This window comes from Synchiropus splendidus, chromosome 11, assembly GCF_027744825.2.
Source record: "Synchiropus splendidus isolate RoL2022-P1 chromosome 11, RoL_Sspl_1.0, whole genome shotgun sequence".
Taxonomy (NCBI): Eukaryota; Metazoa; Chordata; class Actinopteri; order Syngnathiformes; family Callionymidae; genus Synchiropus; species Synchiropus splendidus.
The window spans coordinates 15,238,733-15,257,742 of NC_071344.1; the positions used below are offsets into that span (position 1 = coordinate 15,238,733).

General features: G+C 44.0%; 2 protein-coding genes across 5 annotated transcripts in view; both read right to left on the minus strand.

Moving 5' to 3' along the window:
* Positions 1 to 63: 63 nt before the first annotated feature.
* Positions 64 to 7,789, minus strand: guf1 (GTP binding elongation factor GUF1). The gene is made up of 17 exons (XM_053879817.1): positions 7,395 to 7,789; positions 6,818 to 6,929; positions 6,091 to 6,239; positions 5,070 to 5,150; positions 4,924 to 5,001; positions 4,769 to 4,852; positions 4,592 to 4,656; positions 4,318 to 4,521; positions 3,643 to 3,782; positions 3,103 to 3,226; positions 2,359 to 2,491; positions 1,766 to 1,909; positions 1,493 to 1,626; positions 1,328 to 1,429; positions 936 to 1,055; positions 835 to 871; positions 64 to 762 (listed from the first exon to the last, which is right to left on the minus strand). The coding sequence occupies exons 1-17, from the start codon at positions 7,572 to 7,574 to the stop codon at positions 631 to 633; spliced, it is 2,019 nt and encodes a 672-aa protein (XP_053735792.1). The 5' UTR covers positions 7,575 to 7,789; the 3' UTR covers positions 64 to 630.
* Positions 7,790 to 9,113: 1,324 nt separating this feature from the next.
* Positions 9,114 to 19,010, minus strand: part of LOC128767646 (gamma-aminobutyric acid receptor subunit alpha-2) — a 33,936-nt gene continuing 24,039 nt past the window's right edge. For all 4 annotated transcript variants that reach the window (XM_053879830.1, XM_053879827.1, XM_053879828.1 and 1 more), the window contains 3 exons: positions 14,008 to 14,160; positions 13,057 to 13,259; positions 9,114 to 10,842 (listed from right to left, as the gene is read on the minus strand). In XM_053879830.1, the coding sequence (XP_053735805.1) occupies positions 10,534 to 10,842; positions 13,057 to 13,259; positions 14,008 to 14,160 (665 nt within the window). In that variant the 3' untranslated portion in view covers positions 9,114 to 10,533. The remainder of the gene's footprint in view (positions 10,843 to 13,056; positions 13,260 to 14,007; positions 14,161 to 19,010) is intronic.

A 19,010-nucleotide genomic window follows, 5' to 3' on the forward strand; every position in this document is an offset into this window, starting at 1 on the left:
TTATTTAAATGTAATAATTGAATTGATAAGTAATTTTATTCCAATGTGACAAATATGAAATGGCGGGGATAATATTTGTAACATAAAGAGTGTCGACAGTTGGCGCTTACAAAAATGTATATAACAATGACGCCCCCAAGTGGCTCTTTATGATCATAGCCAGAGTTACGAGCACAGTGAAGTTTATTGTAATCTTAGTTCACAACATACACTAAACTCTTCCATTTCGTTGCCATAACTGTTGACAGCTACAGCAATATTAACATATAAAATATCAACCTTCTCGACTGTTTATGATCAGTAACATTATTAGCCAGAGAGGACAATGACCTTCTGCATTAAAAAGTTTATGGATTAAAATAGTTTAAAATTGTGGGAAACTGTCTACAGCATTTAAAGTGCTCCACATGGAAGCTGAGAGACAACCAGTCAGCAGGAAAAGACTTTGGTTCAGTCGTGTTTGAGCTGCTGATTTAGTCCAGAGGACACAAAGTAATTGACCCTTTTGGGGTCAAACTTTAGTACACAAGAAGATGAACTCTCCTCGTCCTCAGCGTCCTCACGTCACCTTGTATAGATACATTCATGTTTGAAACTTTAATCATCTATGGTGTTCTTTAATTTTAAAGCTTATTTGTTCATTTTCAGGACACTGATAAAGGCATCTTTGGGGACGTCCACATTGCCGATGCGCCTCATCTTCTTCTTGCCCTCCGCTTGCCTCTTCAGGAGCTTCATCTTCCGAGTGATGTCGCCGCCATACTAGCAGGAAACACAAGACGGTGAGAACTTGTCGGAAAAATTCCAACACTTGGACCTTCACGTGGTACTTACGCACTTAGCGAGGACATTCTTCCGATAAGCTTTTATTCTGAAACAGCAACAGATCATTGTTAGGATGGGTTTTTTTTTTAATTGCTGAAGTGTTTGCTCACGTCTCTCTGGCCAGGATTTTACTCCCGATGGCAGCCTGCACAGCGATCTCAAACATCTGCCTCGGTATAGAGTCTCTCAGTCGCTCACACATGGCTTTCCCCGCGCTGTACGCACGTGCTCTGTGGAGACACAATAACCACATTTACTTGTACATCACGGGCGCGATGAGCTGCAGCATCTGTCTGTGTTGTGAACACACTCATTGATATGTGTTTGAGAGGCATGTTTGAGGTGGTCTCGTATGATGTAGTTCCCAAGTTCGCCACTAAGAGCGCAGCAATTTGAGGAACGTTTCCCACCTGTGTAGGTCTCAGAGGTCTTCATACTTCAACCTCCTGACTAATATTGTGGAGTTACATGGATTATTTTTGACTAAGTTAGAGCTACACACTTGTGCACGATGGTGGTGAGTTCCTCCACGGGACGTCCGTTCAGCAGGAACTCCATCTTGATGAGGTCTGCCGCCTGGTAGCCTGCGTCCTCGTAGTCAAAGCTAGGAGAAAGGACATGTGTTGTGATCCGCTGTCGGGCAGCTCAGGTCTGCTTCACATCTCACCTGGCGTATCCAGACGACATGGACTTGAGCTGGTCGTAAAAGTCCACCACAATCTCATTTAAAGGAAACAGATACTTCATCATGACGCGCTGCTCGTCGATGTAAACCATGTTTTTCTGGGTTCCTCTGCGGTTCTGACACAGCAGGACAGAAAACGGGTTAAATATTTGCTTGCCAAGTATATTAGAGGGACACTTCAGGGGGACGAGTTTGGAGACGTGGAGAGGCGAGACAGTGATGTTCGTCGATGAACAAGAGAGGTGAAGGTCTCACCAGACAGAGAGCCATGATCTTCCCGGTGTACGCTTCAGGAGCCAGGATGGTTCCCAGCACCATGGGCTCCAGGTACTCAGACACCACTGATCTGTCTGGGAACTGTGCAGGGTTCACGATGGTGATCTCTTCAGCACCGTGCTCCTGGTAGCAGAAATGATGAGATAGTGAAATGAACCAGGAGGCATCTGCCTCAGACTCTGAACTTCAGTGTGCACACAGGTCTGGTCACCCATGGATCCTGAAATGTGGTTCCTTATCCGCCCATCTCACAACAATATTCAGCTCCATCGCAGACCCCTCCGTTAGATCTTTCACTCCTGACCATTCCACTTCTGACACAACTAGCTTCAATGATCCTCAAACTTAATACACGCACACACACTCACTGAGACCTCATAAGACAAAACACATTTTAAACATGTTTAAACCATCCCAAATGGCTGCAGTCTCTATTCAGTTGCAAAAGTTTGATCGTCTTGTCAAGTCCCTCATGGAGGAATCTAGCATGCTTCCATTGATCATCACTACCCGCTTACGTGTCCACAAACAGTCGGCCGCACAAAGGGCACGAGCAGACGCGCGGCTCTTACCTTGATGAGTTTTGGCGACGACAGAATGGCCTTGTAGGGAACCGTGGGCGCTGTGACAATAACAGAGGCATTGTACTCCTGCTCCAGCCGCTGATTAAAAACCTCCATGTGAAGAAGACCCAGGAAGCCCAGTCTGCAAAGGTGGTGCGATCATGATATGACTCGAGTCAAGTGGGACAGTTACAGATAATATTAAGGAGAAAATCTTGCAGTGAAATGACAGAGTAGAAAAAAACACTTTTCATGTAGAACAAAAGGATAACAAATCATTTTAGTATGTAGAATAACACAAACAATGGAAAATAGCATTAAATTTTTTTTTTTTTTGAAAAATATGTGATACAGTATTCCACAAATAAAGACCAGTTCTGTTAGCTCGATATGTATTATTTCATGTTAGGGAGATGTGAATTTTAATTTAAATTATGAAAAATGGGATTGACATTGAAAACACAATATGAGAAACTAAAATCCTTGCATATTAGCAGAAAAAAAGATAAAAACTCTAATATTGGCAATTCTATATTTTAACACAGAGATATAATTTTAAAAAGTGGTTCTTTTAACATGTCATGAGATTATTATAGTTAAGAATGTGATCCTACAGAACTATAATGCAAGACATTTAAAGTCAGTTTCATAACTGAGTTGTAACAAGCATTAGAAAATGGAAATTTAGATTTGACATGGAGTCTGTGGATTTTGAGCGCGGTTGTCATTGTAATTCTGAGCGGCGGCGCTGACCTCCAGCCGGCTCCCAGGGCCAGACTGCTGTCTCTCTGCACCGTGACACTGGAGTCGTTCAGGGTCAGCTTGTCGATGGCGCTGCGAAGGCCGGGGTATTCCGACTGGTCCATGGGATACATGCCTGGGGAGCGGAAAAAGCTAAAATAAGAGGCAAAGTGCACATCAACTGAGCCATTTTCATCCACGCAGAGAGGCCAGGCTGCACTTTCGCCACTCGCAGGAGAGCCACTGGAGGGATTTTAGGTTCGGGAGTCCAGTGATGCAGAAGGAGTCAAAGTTCATGAGCTGTCAGGTCACCCATTTTTGGCTTTTTTTGTCTCCTCAGCAAAATACAAAAAACATCTCAGATTATAAATGGAAAATGAGTGGCCGACCAGACAGATGCCTTTTGGGCTCTTTCAAAATAAAAATTGCGAAAAGAGAGGAGGCTTTTACCCCATTACGTTAATGCTACCGCCTGCCTCGCCCAATATTCTATGGCAGCAGGATAAGACTCTGCATCAAGGATTCACCCTACTGTGACCACCGGATTCCTACCAGCGAAGACCATGGCTTTGGCTGGCTTGAACCCAGGAAGAGCTTCCACAGGCTCCTGCTGGTTGTAGAGCGTGTCTCCGATCTGAGCTTCCTTCACGTCCTTCATTCCAGCGATCAAGTAGCCCACCTGACCAGCAAACCTGCAGGACAGCACACGTTCACTGCTAGAACGACGCCTCGATGAAAACGGTCGATCCTCAGGCCAGAAATTTCAACAATTGTGGGTGTATTTTGAAAGAAAATCTTTGCCAGTCCCTACGATGTTAAGCCTCAGTGTGAGGATGAAAACTTAAAAATAGCTTGTATAACATTGAGGATAAGTATATGTGACTGAGGGTCCTCACGGTGTCCTAACAAGCACATCAAGACAAATTAATATGGGCATTTAAATTTATATTCATCATAATTCAATATCAATGTGTGATGGCAGATGGGAACTGTATCATGCAGTCACGAATATATACATATATATATATATATATATATATATATATATATATATATACATATATATATATATATATATATATATATATATATATATATATATATATATATTTAACACTGAAGATTGGGATTTGTTTCAAATACAATCACATTTGATGTCGAAAATAAAACATGACTAGAATGTCTAGTTTGATTGTTAAAGACACAAAACCGAGGAGAGCGACCTACAGTTTCTGAGTCGGATGCTCATCTGGCCGCAGCAGGCCCAGCTCGTTGACCTCGTAGGTCTTCCCCAGGTGCGACGACACAATCTTGTCGCCTTTCTGCACCCGGCCTCCGAACACGGCGATGTTGGCCACCACACCTCTGTAGTGGTCGAAATTGGAGTCAAACACCAGGGCTTTGAAGGGGTCACGCACGCTGGCCGCAGGTCTGAGAGGACGAGACGAAGAAAACACCTTAAGCATCAGGTGTGAGGGGCACGACAGAAGGGGAGGCTTACGGAGGGATCCTCTCCACCACTGCCTGCAGAACTTTATCCACGTTGGTGCCTAGTTTAGCAGAGATCTGCAAAGAAATGGCACAGAAATACAGCATGGTTTTCACTAAATATTAAGTAAATTAGAAGTGAAGACTTAAAAGCCTTTTTTATTGGCACAGGAAACATTCTCCCTCTCACCCTGATACACTCTTCAGCTGGGATGTCAAACACCTTCTCGATCTGGGCCTCCACTCGCTCTGGATCTGCGTTTTTCAAATCAATCTAAATAAGAAAAGATCCAGACGTCACCAAACAAAGCGTTAAAAAATGCTGAAGAATGTTGCTGCACAGACCTTGTTGATGACTGGGATGATGGTGAGCTGAGCCTCGAAGGCCAGGTAGAAGTTGGCAACAGTCTGCGCTTGGATTCCCTTCCAGGGAAGCAAAAGAAACCTCAGCTTGTGGCTAAGACAGAAGGAGGGGGATTCTGGAGTGGCACCTGATTGGCGTCGACGATCAGCAGAACGCCCTGACATGCAGACAGGGAGCGAGACACTTCGTAGCTGAAGTCGACGTGACCCTACAGACAGAAGTTAGAGAAAATACTGAAAACAACAACGGCTCAGTTAGGGACTCGAGAGGGCTGGGAATGAAACTGGCGGGTTCATATTGAGGGAAAACTCTGGTCATGTGACAATAACTGTGCATGACGAAATGGAGCTGACAAATAGAAACAAGGCTAAATGTGTAGAAAATAAATGCTATGTTAAATGTCCTTTAATATACATGAACTGCGGATGCTGCAGACACAGGCGACAGTCATTCACGAGAATATGTGCCTGTGGCAACCTCAGAAACAAAGTTTAGCCTATCAAGAAATACATCGTGCCTTTACCTAAAACTGAGTGTGTTGTGTGATGAGCGAACTCAGAAAAAAATGTCAAGAATGAGACTTTTAGTCGACTGAAATAATATTCATGTGACTAAAACACAGTTAGAACAGGACACCAAAAACAATACTATAAGGGACACAATAAAAAATGCTGACCGTAGTTTTATTTTTGGTAAAGTTGGGTGAGAAAGTCTTGTCTCTGCACTGACAGTTTAAAAATAAAACTCAAAGAAACAGCACTGAAACAGCTCCACTTTAGGATAGGTTTAAAGCTACAGTGCAAGAGTCAACCGATGTCATGGAAAAGAAAGGCGACCTCCAGTGTCATGTCTCAACTCAGCATTTTTACTGTCTTTTGAATTCTTGCTTTGTTGACAGATCACAAGTGCCAGTCAGCGTCTGTGTGCTGAGTGACTTCATCCAAGCAGAGAGAGTCTGGTGAGCTTGTGTTTCTTCAGTCAAACTGACGATTAAACCGGTACAATCCTGTTACTCTGCAGTAAACATTTGATCGTCATTCAAGATATGATGAACCTTACACAAACTTTGTCAGGAAGGCTCTTAAAGTCAAGGACGCAGCCTGACATCGACCCACTTCGACACTCTCTGTTGACTTTGCAGGACTTACCGGTGTGTCGATGAGGTTAAGGAGGTGCCGCTGCCCCTGGTGGTTGTACAGCAATGATGCAGTCTGAGCCTTGATGGTGATGCCCCGCTCCCGCTCCACCTGCAGCTTGTCCAGCACCTGCATGTTCTTCGCAGTCTTGGCGATGGCTCCTTTTGACAGTCAAGACACAAAAGATTGGTATTTTAAGTGGCTCCAGAGTATACAGTAAGTCGCACCAGTCAATAAATGCATCATGAAAAAGAAAAAAATATGTCGCATATTAAGGGTACATTTATTCTATTTCAAAACTGTTGAATGAGGCAGAAACCCTACAAAGGTCCTCCTGAAAATCCATTTGTCTTTGCCCCCAACTTGAAGTGTGATGTGGAACAACAGAGAAACAAGGAAGCTTTTATCACGCTGATGACAGTAAAACTAACTGTCTGAGACCTAAATAAATATCAGTCATCCGTGGCTGCTCTCACCTGGCCACAAGCAGCATTTTGTTATGTTTCTCTCAGATTCTCTCCGATTTACAAACACCAAAAACTTTAAAGAACAAGTAATTTCTCAGTATATACACAGTAAATCACATCCCCGTATAAGCCGGAGGACCATCAAAACCTTTTTTCTGATAGTATGGAAAATACAGCAACAAGGCCAAAGACCATGATACATCAACATAACATATCAAACAAAACACGCTCTGTGTCAGACGGTGACAGCAGGAATAAAGAAATCACAAAACCTGTCATCTCCAGCAGCCTGTCAGCCAAAGTGCTTTTGCCATGGTCGATATGAGCGATGATGCAAAAGTTCCTGATGCGATCTGTGGGGAACTTGGCCACATCGATACCCTCCTGGTAGACAAGGAAACAAAGGGTGTTATTCTGGTGAGAGGAAGTGTCAAAGGAAGATGAAATTAATTCATTCATAAAAAAAAAAAAAAAATCAATGGTAATGTTTGTCCTGTTTTTGTAAAGATTTCAGAGAAGACAACGTTATTACACTCCTACTATTATTGAGAAAATAATTTGAAATCGAAATATCATTATTGTTTGTGGTCTTTTCCAAATATTAACCAGGTTTGAGTTCAGTATTTAGTTATCTATTAACCTAACACCTCTCCTCTGTCCCTCCAGAATCAATAACAAACAGGACACGTCACATCGTTTTCATTGAGATCCGCCCATCGTAGCTAGAAATTTCAATTGTGTCACTTCTGAAACAAGACCAAGCACAATGTACTCACATAGAGTTAGCAATACGAGACCAAATCGTTTATCAAAACATCATAAAACGCCACCAGAGTTGGTCTTCCTTACCTTGTCAGCTTGGCTGCTCATCATCTTGAGGTCACCGGTGACCACAGGGAGCCTTTTCAACCGTCTTAAAACTGAGCCTTTAAAGTGACACGCATGCTGTTTCCTATCATACAATGCAAACTGCTTGACACACTTGAAGAGTGTCGTCCCACGCCACCTTTTAACGAGAGAATACGACATATCGACCCAGTTGTTTACAACATGTCAGGTTAGCCGCGTTAGCCGGGGAGCTAAACTTCGAGCTAGGATGATAATTTAGACAAGGACTCGCGCTGATGCGCTGAAAACATAAATATATAGCAATGCATGAATTAAAAAGTTTAGTTTTTGTGGCGTAAAAGTCGCACTAACGCATGAGTTTCAGGCATGCTGCCGGTTGTGAGTGACGATTTACTCGTACGGACTTCTGGGAAATGGAGTTGATCACTAACCAAAGACGATACAAGACCACAAGATGTTGCTCACCCGTTACTGCGAGTGGCAGACGATCATGAGATCTCCCGTCAGGACGACAATATCGGAATTAAAATACATAACATCGCTAATAATATGTGCCTTTATATTATTATAACTGAACTCAAAAGATCGCAAAAAGTAAAAAGCCTTTAATATAAGACGAGACAAATTGTGTAAAGATTTGATCATCTTGCTATTGCTGTGCATCTTTGTTAGACTAAACCGGAAGTCACATTGAATCGAGGCGACAGATCAGGGTTAAAAATGGATGCCAGTTGCTATGACAACGAAATTTACTCAGGAATAGATTACAGCTTCTTTTCAGTGGGCAACGACACCCTGCGAGCTTTTATCAGCCACGCTTCCTGACTGGCATGTTCCTATTTTAGAGACACTCTACCCTACAATGATGGTGAATCATTCACACCATCATAATAGTTTAAATGGAGGATGTTGTTTAGACATCAAATAACCCTGGGATCTAACCCTCATCACAAAGGTGAGCGGATGAATCAGGTCAGCTGTCTGTCCAGGAGACGCAGCCCTTTAAAGGAGTCCACGACACCATGGTGATGGAGAAATGAGTCCATGCAAATATAACTCCGGCGAGTCACCGCTCAGTGCCACAGGGCTTTGAGCCAACACTCATCACGATGGGTCCAGGATGATGGTGTTGGCATCCTCTGACGTGTGACTTTCCCTCATGGCCCCGTCGTCTCATCTGCGACTGCATGCTCCGCTTCCCTCCCAAACATCCCCCTTTTTTAAAGCAGGATTCTGTCGCTAACCCTGAAATGTGGCGACGTACGCTCCAATATTTGGACGCTCATCTGCTCTTCCAAGCCTCCTGCTCGTGGATCGACCTACTTCTGATTCCTCAGAGCGGAAAGTGTGAGTCAGCAGAGGAGCGGGCAGCGATGGCCCCCCGAACCATGATCCTAACGCTTTGTTCTGTGCAAGCGTTGATTAAGTTTGTCTCTGGTGGAGCATCGGATTGCACCGAGGTGGATTCTTCCAATCAGGCTTCGATGGACAGGAAGTGTTTTTAAATCCCTCCACTGCAGTCTACGCCGGCTATTGGAAACTGGAAACCATTTTGGTTTTATTGAAATCGTGTTTGATCGTCCCATTGGTGTTATCTGATTTCCTCCTCAACAAGAGCCACTGGTGCAGGTCCATCGACGGCCGGAACACCAACCCACCCTGCCTGGCCCTCACATGCTGAGGCCAAACCACCAAACACCGCTCCACCACACGCTGGAGATGATATGTGTTTTTATTAGAAAGTGTGCACCGAAACTCAAGCATCCACCTTGTGAACAATCATTTTATCTGGAATGTTTTAAGATTTCATCAGGACAGTTGTGATAGAAACAAATAAATGAACTGAACACAAATATATTTCCAAAAACCTGATGTGGAAAGAAAAATAACTCAATTAAAAAAAAAAGTAAGAAAGAAAACAAGCTAGGTTTCTACTTCATGCAACATTAGGTTAAGCACTCCATAACGAAATAAATACCTTAAATAATAGCGTTTTGTTTGACGGCGTGTGCGTGTTCAAAAGAGGCTCCTGGGAAACACATTAAGTTAGAACATAATGACTGGTAAGTCAGTAGTTACACTTGGTTTTTCTTTAATATTTGTATTAATAGAGTCATATTACAACTTTATTTTGACGCCATTCATGCGTGGTAAATTGGTAAAAAGGAAGAGTCATCACTTCAGCCTGTTTGCCAACATCGCGGGGGCAGCAGCCAATGCAAAGAAGCCTGGAATTTCCTCTCACTGGAAACTGGAGCTGAGGGATATCTCCACAGTGTCCCAGGCCTCCCCCAGTTGCCTGGAGCGAATCGCAAGGAAGGAGTGGCTGCGCTACTTGATCTTGTTTTTCCAGGTCCAACCTAAATAAGTGAGAGCTAACCGTAGCTCAAGCAGTGACAAGGAGAGTTTTGCCTTTTGGCTCAGCTCATTCTTCAGAACGCTTCAGTTTACTATGGTTCTATTATTCAAATAAGTGTTGAGCATATGATATTGACTTCATTTTGTTGCACAACTTTTCTTGAACAAAATTGATTTTTGCCTAGGCACGATTGTTAAAAGGTAAAACGACGGGTTTGTGTGGCGCAGGGGCCCCACTGAACACACACACATTATCAAACCTCTGCTTCACAGTAACAATATAGTACAATAGTGTTTTTGCGTTGGCTTGGACAGAGAAAATAGGCCACTTAAAATGGCAACGGAAAAAAAAAATTAAATATGAACCAAACAATTCGCATTCATTCAAAAGTAAAACTTCCTTCAAGATATATCAAGAGAGTAAAGTGTACTATTAAATCCCAAACATTTAGAAGTAAATGAGAGAGAATAAATAAACTATATGTGTTTGTGTTTCCTCGTTTGAGTTATGTACAGTGGTCACATATTTGGAAACCTTCAAGTAAATATGAACTCTAGATAAAGAAGTCACACAAAGATATCACCATGAAACCATCGATATAAATATACAGAGACATTTACAAAAGCTCGACTTGTCAAAAGTGCTGTGGACGGTGTAGAAAACAGGCGGAGATAGAGGACCAGTCCAGGAGTTCACTCTGCAAACGTACGTGTACACAGTTGCTGGAGGTATTTGGTTCGTCTCTCGGTCCCCGGACCAGAACCCGTTAAAGGGTGGGCTCTAAGTGGAGGGGACCATGTCCTTTATAACGGGTTCTCTGTTTAAGTAGGTGGCCCAGTAGACCAGGTTGAAGGAGCCAAACAGAACCGGAAACAAAATCCTTGACATCCTGTCAATTTTGCTAACGCTGTTGAATGTCTTCTTGCTGTCCGGGGTTTTGCCGTCCGCTTTGGGTTTGTTAGGATCCAAGGCTCCACCTTTGGCGATGGTGGGCAGCGTGCCGGAGTCCTTGGTAATGTTGGGGGCGTAGTTGGCCACGGCCACGGCGTAGGCGTTGTTCTTCTTGATGATGGAGGCTCTCTCTTTTTTCTGTCAACACAAAAACCAGTGAATACAACAGACAAGAAAAGATGCTTCACTGCGAGGTAAATTTGCGGCTGGGCCCGATGGAAGGAGCGTGGACTGATACCTATGACATGGAAAATTCATTTAAAAAAAACAGTTGTTTTCTCCATGTCTGCGAGAGAGCGGAAGGCGACTGTACGAGATGAGGCAGCTGCCTCAGGACGTCTCTCTGGAGACGTATTCCAGGCAAGTGGAAGGAAGCACGAGGGCAGGCCTCATGACATTTAGGAGAGAAAGCTTGTCCAGGAACCTCTCGACATTCCCTCTGGAGAAATCTTCAGATGACAAAGCCATCGTGGGCTGCGGTAGCAATAAGCAAAAGAGAAAAAAAAGAGTGTGATCACAAGAAGAGATCTTAAAAACGTTATCTCTGAGAGGCAGTCTGGTTTGGGATGAGGATCCTCACAAAAAGCACGGGTCGTAAATAAGGTCAGCGGAATAGTTTCTCTGGGAGACTGAGGGGCAAGTGAGCGAAGGACGGTGAGGTTAGTTATGCTGCGGTGACAAGGACCAGCCTGGGGAAGTCAAGATTCACAGGCCGATTGCACCTTCATCAGGAGCTGTGGGTCGAGATTGAAAGGAACAGCTTACAAACAACACCATCAAGATTAGTTTCCTCTAAGAGCCCGAGTCGGCTGCGGGAGTATTAGATGAGGTAGTGGCCTCTAAAAGCCTCCCAGGAGAGGCATATCTCTTTCTTTAAAATGCATTTCTGGAGTGTTCAATTTGATGACTACAAGCGGCAATAAAGGGGCAACTCCTTTGCAAACCTTCACCACAGCAAGAAGCATGAGAAGTATGAGGATTAACAAGAAGGTCAGGCTGCACCTTTCATTTGGATTCAAATAAAAATCTTGATCACAGACTGACCAATGATGACACGGCGAGGAGATTATTTTAGAACTTTTTTTGACCTGACCTGCCACGTTCACGCCGCATGAATCAGTGTCAGAGCTTCCGCTAACACGTTTACGCCACATCACCGACTCAGGAGCTGAGTCAGACAGTCCAGTGAACCATTTTAGGGTCTCGGTGCCTGAAGCCACATCATGGTCAAATGAGACATGACGTCGGTTTCACTGTCACACTTTAAACACAAGTGGGAAAGCACTTGAGGATGATCAGAGCTCAGCTCGGGTCGGCAGCAACGGGGCGATCAGAAATATCGGCTGTGAACTTGATCGTGTTTTCTACCGCTTTTCAAACGATGGGTCGCGGGGGCAGCTTGAGCAAAGAGGGCCAGACTTCATTCAGCTTATAAAACCCTTAAAGCTTTTCAACAGGACCACCAACTGAGAGACGTGTCTCTCCAGTGTGTCCAAGGTCTGACCTCCACCGTGCTGCCAGGAAGAATCTCAGGAGGAAGTATCTGGATAAGATACCACCTCACTAGTGCCTCAACTGGCTTCTCCCGGCAATCTAACTCAGGCTACTGGATCTTGAGCGAAGCATGGGGAGTTCATTTAAACCCTTCACATTACGGCCCGGGGGCCATCTGCGGCCCCTTGCCTGAACTTACCAGGCCCTCATGGCGTAGTCAGCAAAACTACAAAATGACTATTTTATTCACTATTTGTTCAAAATAATCCTCCTTTTTTAAGAATGTATTGAGGGAATAATGACAATTCCCTTGCCAATTTTTCTGTCTTTATTCCTCCATAGCTAGCGATAATCACATTGACATGTCGAATTACAATTCTGTTAATGATGAATGCTTGTTTCAAGAGTGTTTCCTGTCCCTCAAAATACATCAAAATACAATATGAAATATTTATAATGAAACTACCTATAATATTTACCTTTATATCCAGGATAAACATTACTAAATAACATATTTCATCATATACAGTTGCGACTCTTTTGCTTCTGTTCGTCTGTATCATAGCTTGGCTCACAGCTGTCACAGAATATAATGTGACCCACTCATGGTCGAGTGCTACGCTGTCCCAGCTACTAGGGGTTGGAGGCAGGGGAGTCTGTGGACAAGTCATCATCGGGAGCATATTCAACAGAGAGTCACCACTTCACCTCAGCAATATTTCAGGAGTGTGGGAGAAAACCTGAGTGCAGAGAGGAAACCCGACTCTCAACCCTCGCCTCTCAGTGGTGCAGCACAGACCGCAAGGTTCCCCTCATTTTTCCTGAACTGAAATCCTCAGGAACAAAACGTCTCGTCACCTTTTCGATCACGACGCTCTTCCCGTCCCAGGCCCAGCCCCGCTTGGTGAAGTAGTTGACGGTGGCGAACTCGATTAAGGCCGAGAAGACGAAGGCGTAGCAGACGGCGATGAACCAGTCCATGGCGGTGGCGTATGCTACTTTGGGAAGCGAGTTCCTCGCGCTGATACTCAGGGTGGTCATGGTCAGGACGGTGGTCACACCTGAAAACAGACACGTCGGTTCACAGCGTTCAAGTCACAAACATCAGGTCGCTGAATGGTCATGTGTGTCCTTAGTGTTTTATAGATAACCTGAAGGTCTGGCCGAAGCTGTGGCGGGGAGGGTTTGCGGTTCAGTGACCTGACACTTCCATCACTGCCTTTTCCTTTTGGCTTTACTTCTCTGTGACCTCCAGTGCTCACTGGAGCGGCTGCACGTGTGACGCGCCAGGGAGGGAAATGACAACCCCCAGGTAACAGCAAAGGTTTTGGTCTTGAGTGACTGGACGAGGAGACTGTAAGTGTATTTTATTTGGGCAAAAATAATAATGATAAATAAGTGTGTGTTACAATCCTCTACTTCAGATTATGGGATCTAATCTAATCTGTTGAGTGTTTGTTTGTCCAAAATTAGATCTCATTGTTTTTTTTTCCCTTCATTTACACTTTAAACGACACGCAGTCACGATAACAGCAGGATTTCTTTGAGGTCCTGACTACTCTTGATTTCTCAGCCACTTCTCCTTCCATCTTATCAGTTTCCCAGCGCTGTGATCAATTCCTTTTTGGATTACAGGAGCAGGTCTAATTAAAAACCGGTGATATGTCTTTGTTTTCCTTCCATTTGTCATCGCAGCGCCAGACTTATCCTCCCCCATGCTGATATTGGTGATGTCTAACAGAGCTGACATTTTGGAGTGAGATAAAAATACCCTGAAAACGGTTGTCAATGGGAAACAAAGGCGTTTACCGAACACAGTCCTGGCCGGCACCGATTCTCTGTTCAACCAGAAAGACACTTGGGAGAGGATGACAGTCATGATGCAGGGGAGGTAAGTCTGGATAACAAAGTAGCCGATCTTCCTCTTCAGATGGAAATGAGCTGTCATCACTGTGTATTCACCTGTGGAGACAGAAATCAGGGTCAGCAGCAGGCATCCACTCGGCTGCAGCGGCTCCACTCTTTGAATCTACATTTTTATTTTAAAGGAACTCATGCGGGAAACGAACTCGCTGATGTGCAGACTTCATTCGGAACAATAACAAGACTCATTTGACGGGGTCAAGTAACAAATCATTTGCATAAAACTGAATCAATTCATCAAGAAAAACAAGAACTTGGCTGTCATTTTCAGCAACATGATTCTCAATCTCTGCTGTGGACCAGCTGCAGGTCGCCGATGTCCTCTCAAGGCCCATCTATACTCAATGTAACATCTGGATCCAGATTTGGACGGAGCCTTCTGTCCATGCTCTGCGTTCATTTCGTCTGTATTTCTGCATGTTTCCACAAACCTTAAGGATACGGACCAAATGGACTGGCTCTAACCTCTAATCTTCTTAAGCATTTGAAATCTCACTGATATCATTAATAGACAAATTTAAATGAGCCGATTTTGACCTCCAGAGGTGGCAGTCATGTTCCAGAACTTAGTTCAGCGACACACACAGTTGAAGAAGAAGAAATCTAGAGGAGTGTACGCTGAAACAGTCTCCACGCTTATGGACAAATCCTTCAAAAGAGTCATGGTTCCAGATGGCAACATGGAACACCAGCAAATTCTTTGCTGCACTTTCAGGTTTTCCTGAGAATTTCATCGAAATCTGTTCATCCATTTCACTCATTGTCACAATTTTTTCTCAATTTATCTTGGAACAGGAATTGGAACAGGAAGTACTTCACAAACATGTATCTCTATGAACATGAGTCACGAAACTTAATTCAATCTGAAATTCCATTCATTTAAATGAGAAAAGCTTGGAGAAGCTATCGTTGCATTATGAGATTGAAAGTTGAATTCTTGGGATCGCAAGATGAATTCTGTGTAAATAACACGGAATAGTTGTCAAAAATGCTGTCAGTAGAGAAAGACGATTGAAAAAGTACCTGCATTCCGATGATTTATTCCACGCTAAACTGTCTTGTCACGACATTTATAATGTAGCTGCATCATGATGAATCAGGAATAATAATTCAGCATTCGTGTACACGACCGACTCAGCAGCTCGAAGCTAGAAAACACAGCACGAGCTTGCTGATGAATGAATGAATAAGCAGCTTCACCTTCTGATCACTGCACTTGAGGATGTTAAAGGAAAGACAACACGGCTCCAGACAAAGATAAAATGCCGGCGTCAGTTGAAAGGCCGTGTTAAACCATCTAATCCATACATCCATACAGGAAAGCAAGTTGCTAATAGCTGACGAAGCCGTGACTCACTGCCAATGCTGCAGTATCGGGCCGACTTTCCAAATGGAAGATATCTCAAAGAGAAGCCAAGATTAGACATGAGAAGAGAAAGATGTGTTACCCATGGCAACAGAACAGAGAAACATAGCTCATTTGCTGCGATTCTGAAATGAAGGCCTTGGTACACACACACACACACACACACACTGCCACTTGGCAAGAGGGAAGTCCTTTTCAGCAAACGGGGGGAGGGGATGGGGGTGTCAATTCTAGGGACTAATCCCGAAAGATATTTTTTATTCTCTTTCTACAGCGCTGCACTTGTACCGCCCGTGTTTTCCAGCAGCCCTGGAAACAGAAACGCACGTCGGCACATTCAGGCGGCGGGAATTGGTGGGTAGTGAGTGGGCTCTCGCTATCCTACAGAGCTTTGTATGATCTGTAATTGAATTTGCATGCCAGTGGTGATGCCCATGTTGGGGGGTGGGGGAGCAGGCGCACATGCAAGGAAACCCACCACATGAGGCAGAGTTCTCTCCAGAGGAGCCTGTGATCGCTCGACGGAGGGAGGAAGCACAAAGATGATCACGTTTTTCAACGCTGTCCCCTGCTTACACCGCAGGAAGGTCCACGCTGAGACCAGATCTGCTGAGGTGCAAACTGCTGCAGAGCAGACACATGACTATCGCAACTTTACGCGTCCTCACCCTGACAGGAAAATAGAAACCTCACGCAACATTCCTTTTTTAATCCAAACCAAGCATTGGTAATTATTTAATCCATCCTGACAAAGCGGCTCCGGGGCACACTGAGGTATTATATAACTGGTTTCACTGGTACTTTTCAGGACCATGACTAAATTGATCTTGATGTGTTGAATTAGCGCTGGGTCCGTGTACAGGCGAGGGCAGAAAAGATCAGCGTCACTCAACACCACTACACCTCCATTCTTCTCTCTCCTTTGACTCCACGACCTGAGCCTCTCGCGGCGGCTAGTGCTCTGGCTCGCAGTCATCGCGACGTCGTTCGTCACGAGCATGTTTCCCTCCTGGAAATGTCAAATATGCATGAACAAGCGAGATGAAGCAAAGATGATGACTGTACATGGATGTTAACATGACGCAACGCCGACATGTGTGCGGCAAACAAACGTGCGGCAGATTTCAGGGAGTCTTTTTTGTCACAAAGCGTTGAAACGTTCAAGCACTTATGCAAGACGCCCGTCCCTGCGAAGCCTCCGAGCACATTCCTATGTGCCAAATGACCCAGTTTGCAAGTACGCTACACCAAACACTGACACACTACTAATGAATGATTAATTCAAAGTCAGCCAATCAGACGATGAGGGCTGACTAGTTAAACAAGGGACACAGTCACTGGCAGGCATTTTTGCCTCCTTTTGATGCATCATACACCACTTAACCTAGATAGGAGCATTTAGTGCATGAAAGAATATTCTCACGCAGCACAGCTGAGGCAGGGAGTCCCTTGGTAGCGGAGTCACTGGGGAAATCCTCTATACTGGTAATTGATATCTATAGGGAGTGGTGGGCGGGCGGGTGGTGAGGGGGGCACTTATAGGACCGAGCAACATGAAATGCTGGTGACTTTAGAATAAAAAAGAAAAGTTTCCACTCGTGAAAACGCAGGTCGTCTGATGTCTCATCTCATTTTGAATGCTCACACCCACACGTCCCCAAAACGGCTGCAGACTTGAAAATAGCGAACACTCCGAGCCCATATTCAGGTGAGTAAAAATAAAGCAGCTCACTCCACAGCGGTGCTTCGATGCTTTGCTAACCGCCCACTCCTCATTCTATTTCACAGTTTTAGTCAGAAGGCTGGAAAAAAACAGGACTTTACTTTCCGCCACTGTTGGGGAAGGAAGTCTAAGGAATCTAGGGTCATTTTTGGGGACAAATTTAGGCTATAAATGTCATTGGATTTGTTGAAAATATTTACAATTAAATGCAACAGCTTTCTATCGTTGGGGAACAAAACCTGACCTGGAGAAATCTGAACAACACAATACAAAAATATGGCAGTGTTCTGCATGACACTGGGACTAAAAACTTTCAACCAAAAGTTCTTTGAGGACATGGATTTTTTTGGTCAGATTCTGGAACGAAGGAAGGATGACACATGGAATAGAACTATGGCTCACATCCATGTGACAACTCCCTCACTAAGGTATGGGTAGATGAGGTATCATGAAACAGGTGTAGTGAAACAGAGTCCTAATTTTCAGATGCCACTAGATGGTGCTCTTAGTTTAGAAATAATGTCAAGTTTCATTGAATGTGTTGTTAAAGTCTAAACATTTTAGAGCAGACAGCGTCACCTTGAACCTCACACCAGCCAAACCACTTTCCTGCCTTAATCAAATCAAATTCCCTCAAGAATTCTTCAGTTTCAGGAGCTTCCAGATTAATGTGCTTCAACTAAGGTCTAAGAAAACAGCCTGCACGACGAAAACTGTACTTGTAGGTCATAATATTTCTGAAGAGGAACCAGTTAGGGCAGCACATTCTGAACACCTGGACCCAAGATCCATTGGATGGACAGAAAAAAATCATGAATATATATATATATATATATTAACATGCTGTTACTGTTCCTGGTGTTCACACCTATGTCGATGGCACATAGTTGTACAGTGCAAGAAGCAAGCAACTTATTACAGAGAGTGGGTCGTCCGAATGAAAAGACCTGGGCTCCTGAAGTGACCAAAGACTAGTGACTGAGGAACGGCACCAGTGGAAGAAGCCATCTTTGACTATCATTAGCAGATGTGTGTGAGAACACTGCTCTTCCATCTCTCCATCAGCGTTATTATCCACCCTGTTATCATTGCTCTTCAATAACTGTCTATCAAACCCTGCGCTCTTATGTTTCCCTTGCTAGTAAGTAGTAGGACTAAATTTAGCTCGGCTGTCTCCCAGCGACACAAAGATTCTCCTTCTTGCTTTCACATTTCTCATCCTGTGCAACATATTTCCTGACAAATGGCAGCGGAGAGAAAAACCCTGCTCGCAATAATGTTGTTTTCCCGCTGAAAATGTACACTCATTGTTATTTTGGGGGGGAATTCCAATCACCCACTTCTGACATTGCTATAGTTTACGAATTGATTTCAGGATCGTGCTGAATTTTCGGAGGCTCATCAAACTCCTACACAGACCCATTACCGCTGAGGTCAAGTCGTACTGCCTCGTGTCAAAATTTACATACAAATGGTTTTACTGAAGTTGCTCCTACGTACCTGGTTACAATGATGTTCTGGTCTACATTACACAGAGTGTTGCAGAATGCAAAACAGTTTTTCAAAGCTTAAAAAAAAACGTGTACCTGAGCAGACAGACAGCAAGAACACGTTTTAGACCTCACTTTGCAAACTGATTACCCCAAAATAATGGTGTCACGAGGTGACTTCCTGCACACCTGCTCCCACTTCAATGAACAGACTGTAAATATCATTTTCCAATAGAGAATTTAGAGAATGCACAACCAAAATGGCTCGCTGAGTCACTATCGATAAGACAATATTTATAAGAGAATTATT

What these genes read in the sequence shown, in the direction of transcription:
- guf1 (XM_053879817.1), bottom strand. Translation starts at nt 7,574, where the DNA reads ATGTCGTATTCTCTCGTTAAAAGGTGGCGTGGGACGACACTCTTCAAG. An exon ending in ATGTCGTCTGGATACGCCAG is followed by an intron (nt 1,430 to 1,492) that starts GTGAGATGTGAA and finishes CCTTTCTCCTAG; the next exon opens with CTTTGACTACGAGGACGCAG. An exon ending in AGAATGTCCTCGCTAAGTGC is followed by an intron (nt 763 to 834) that starts GTAAGTACCACG and finishes GTTTCCTGCTAG; the next exon opens with TATGGCGGCGACATCACTCG.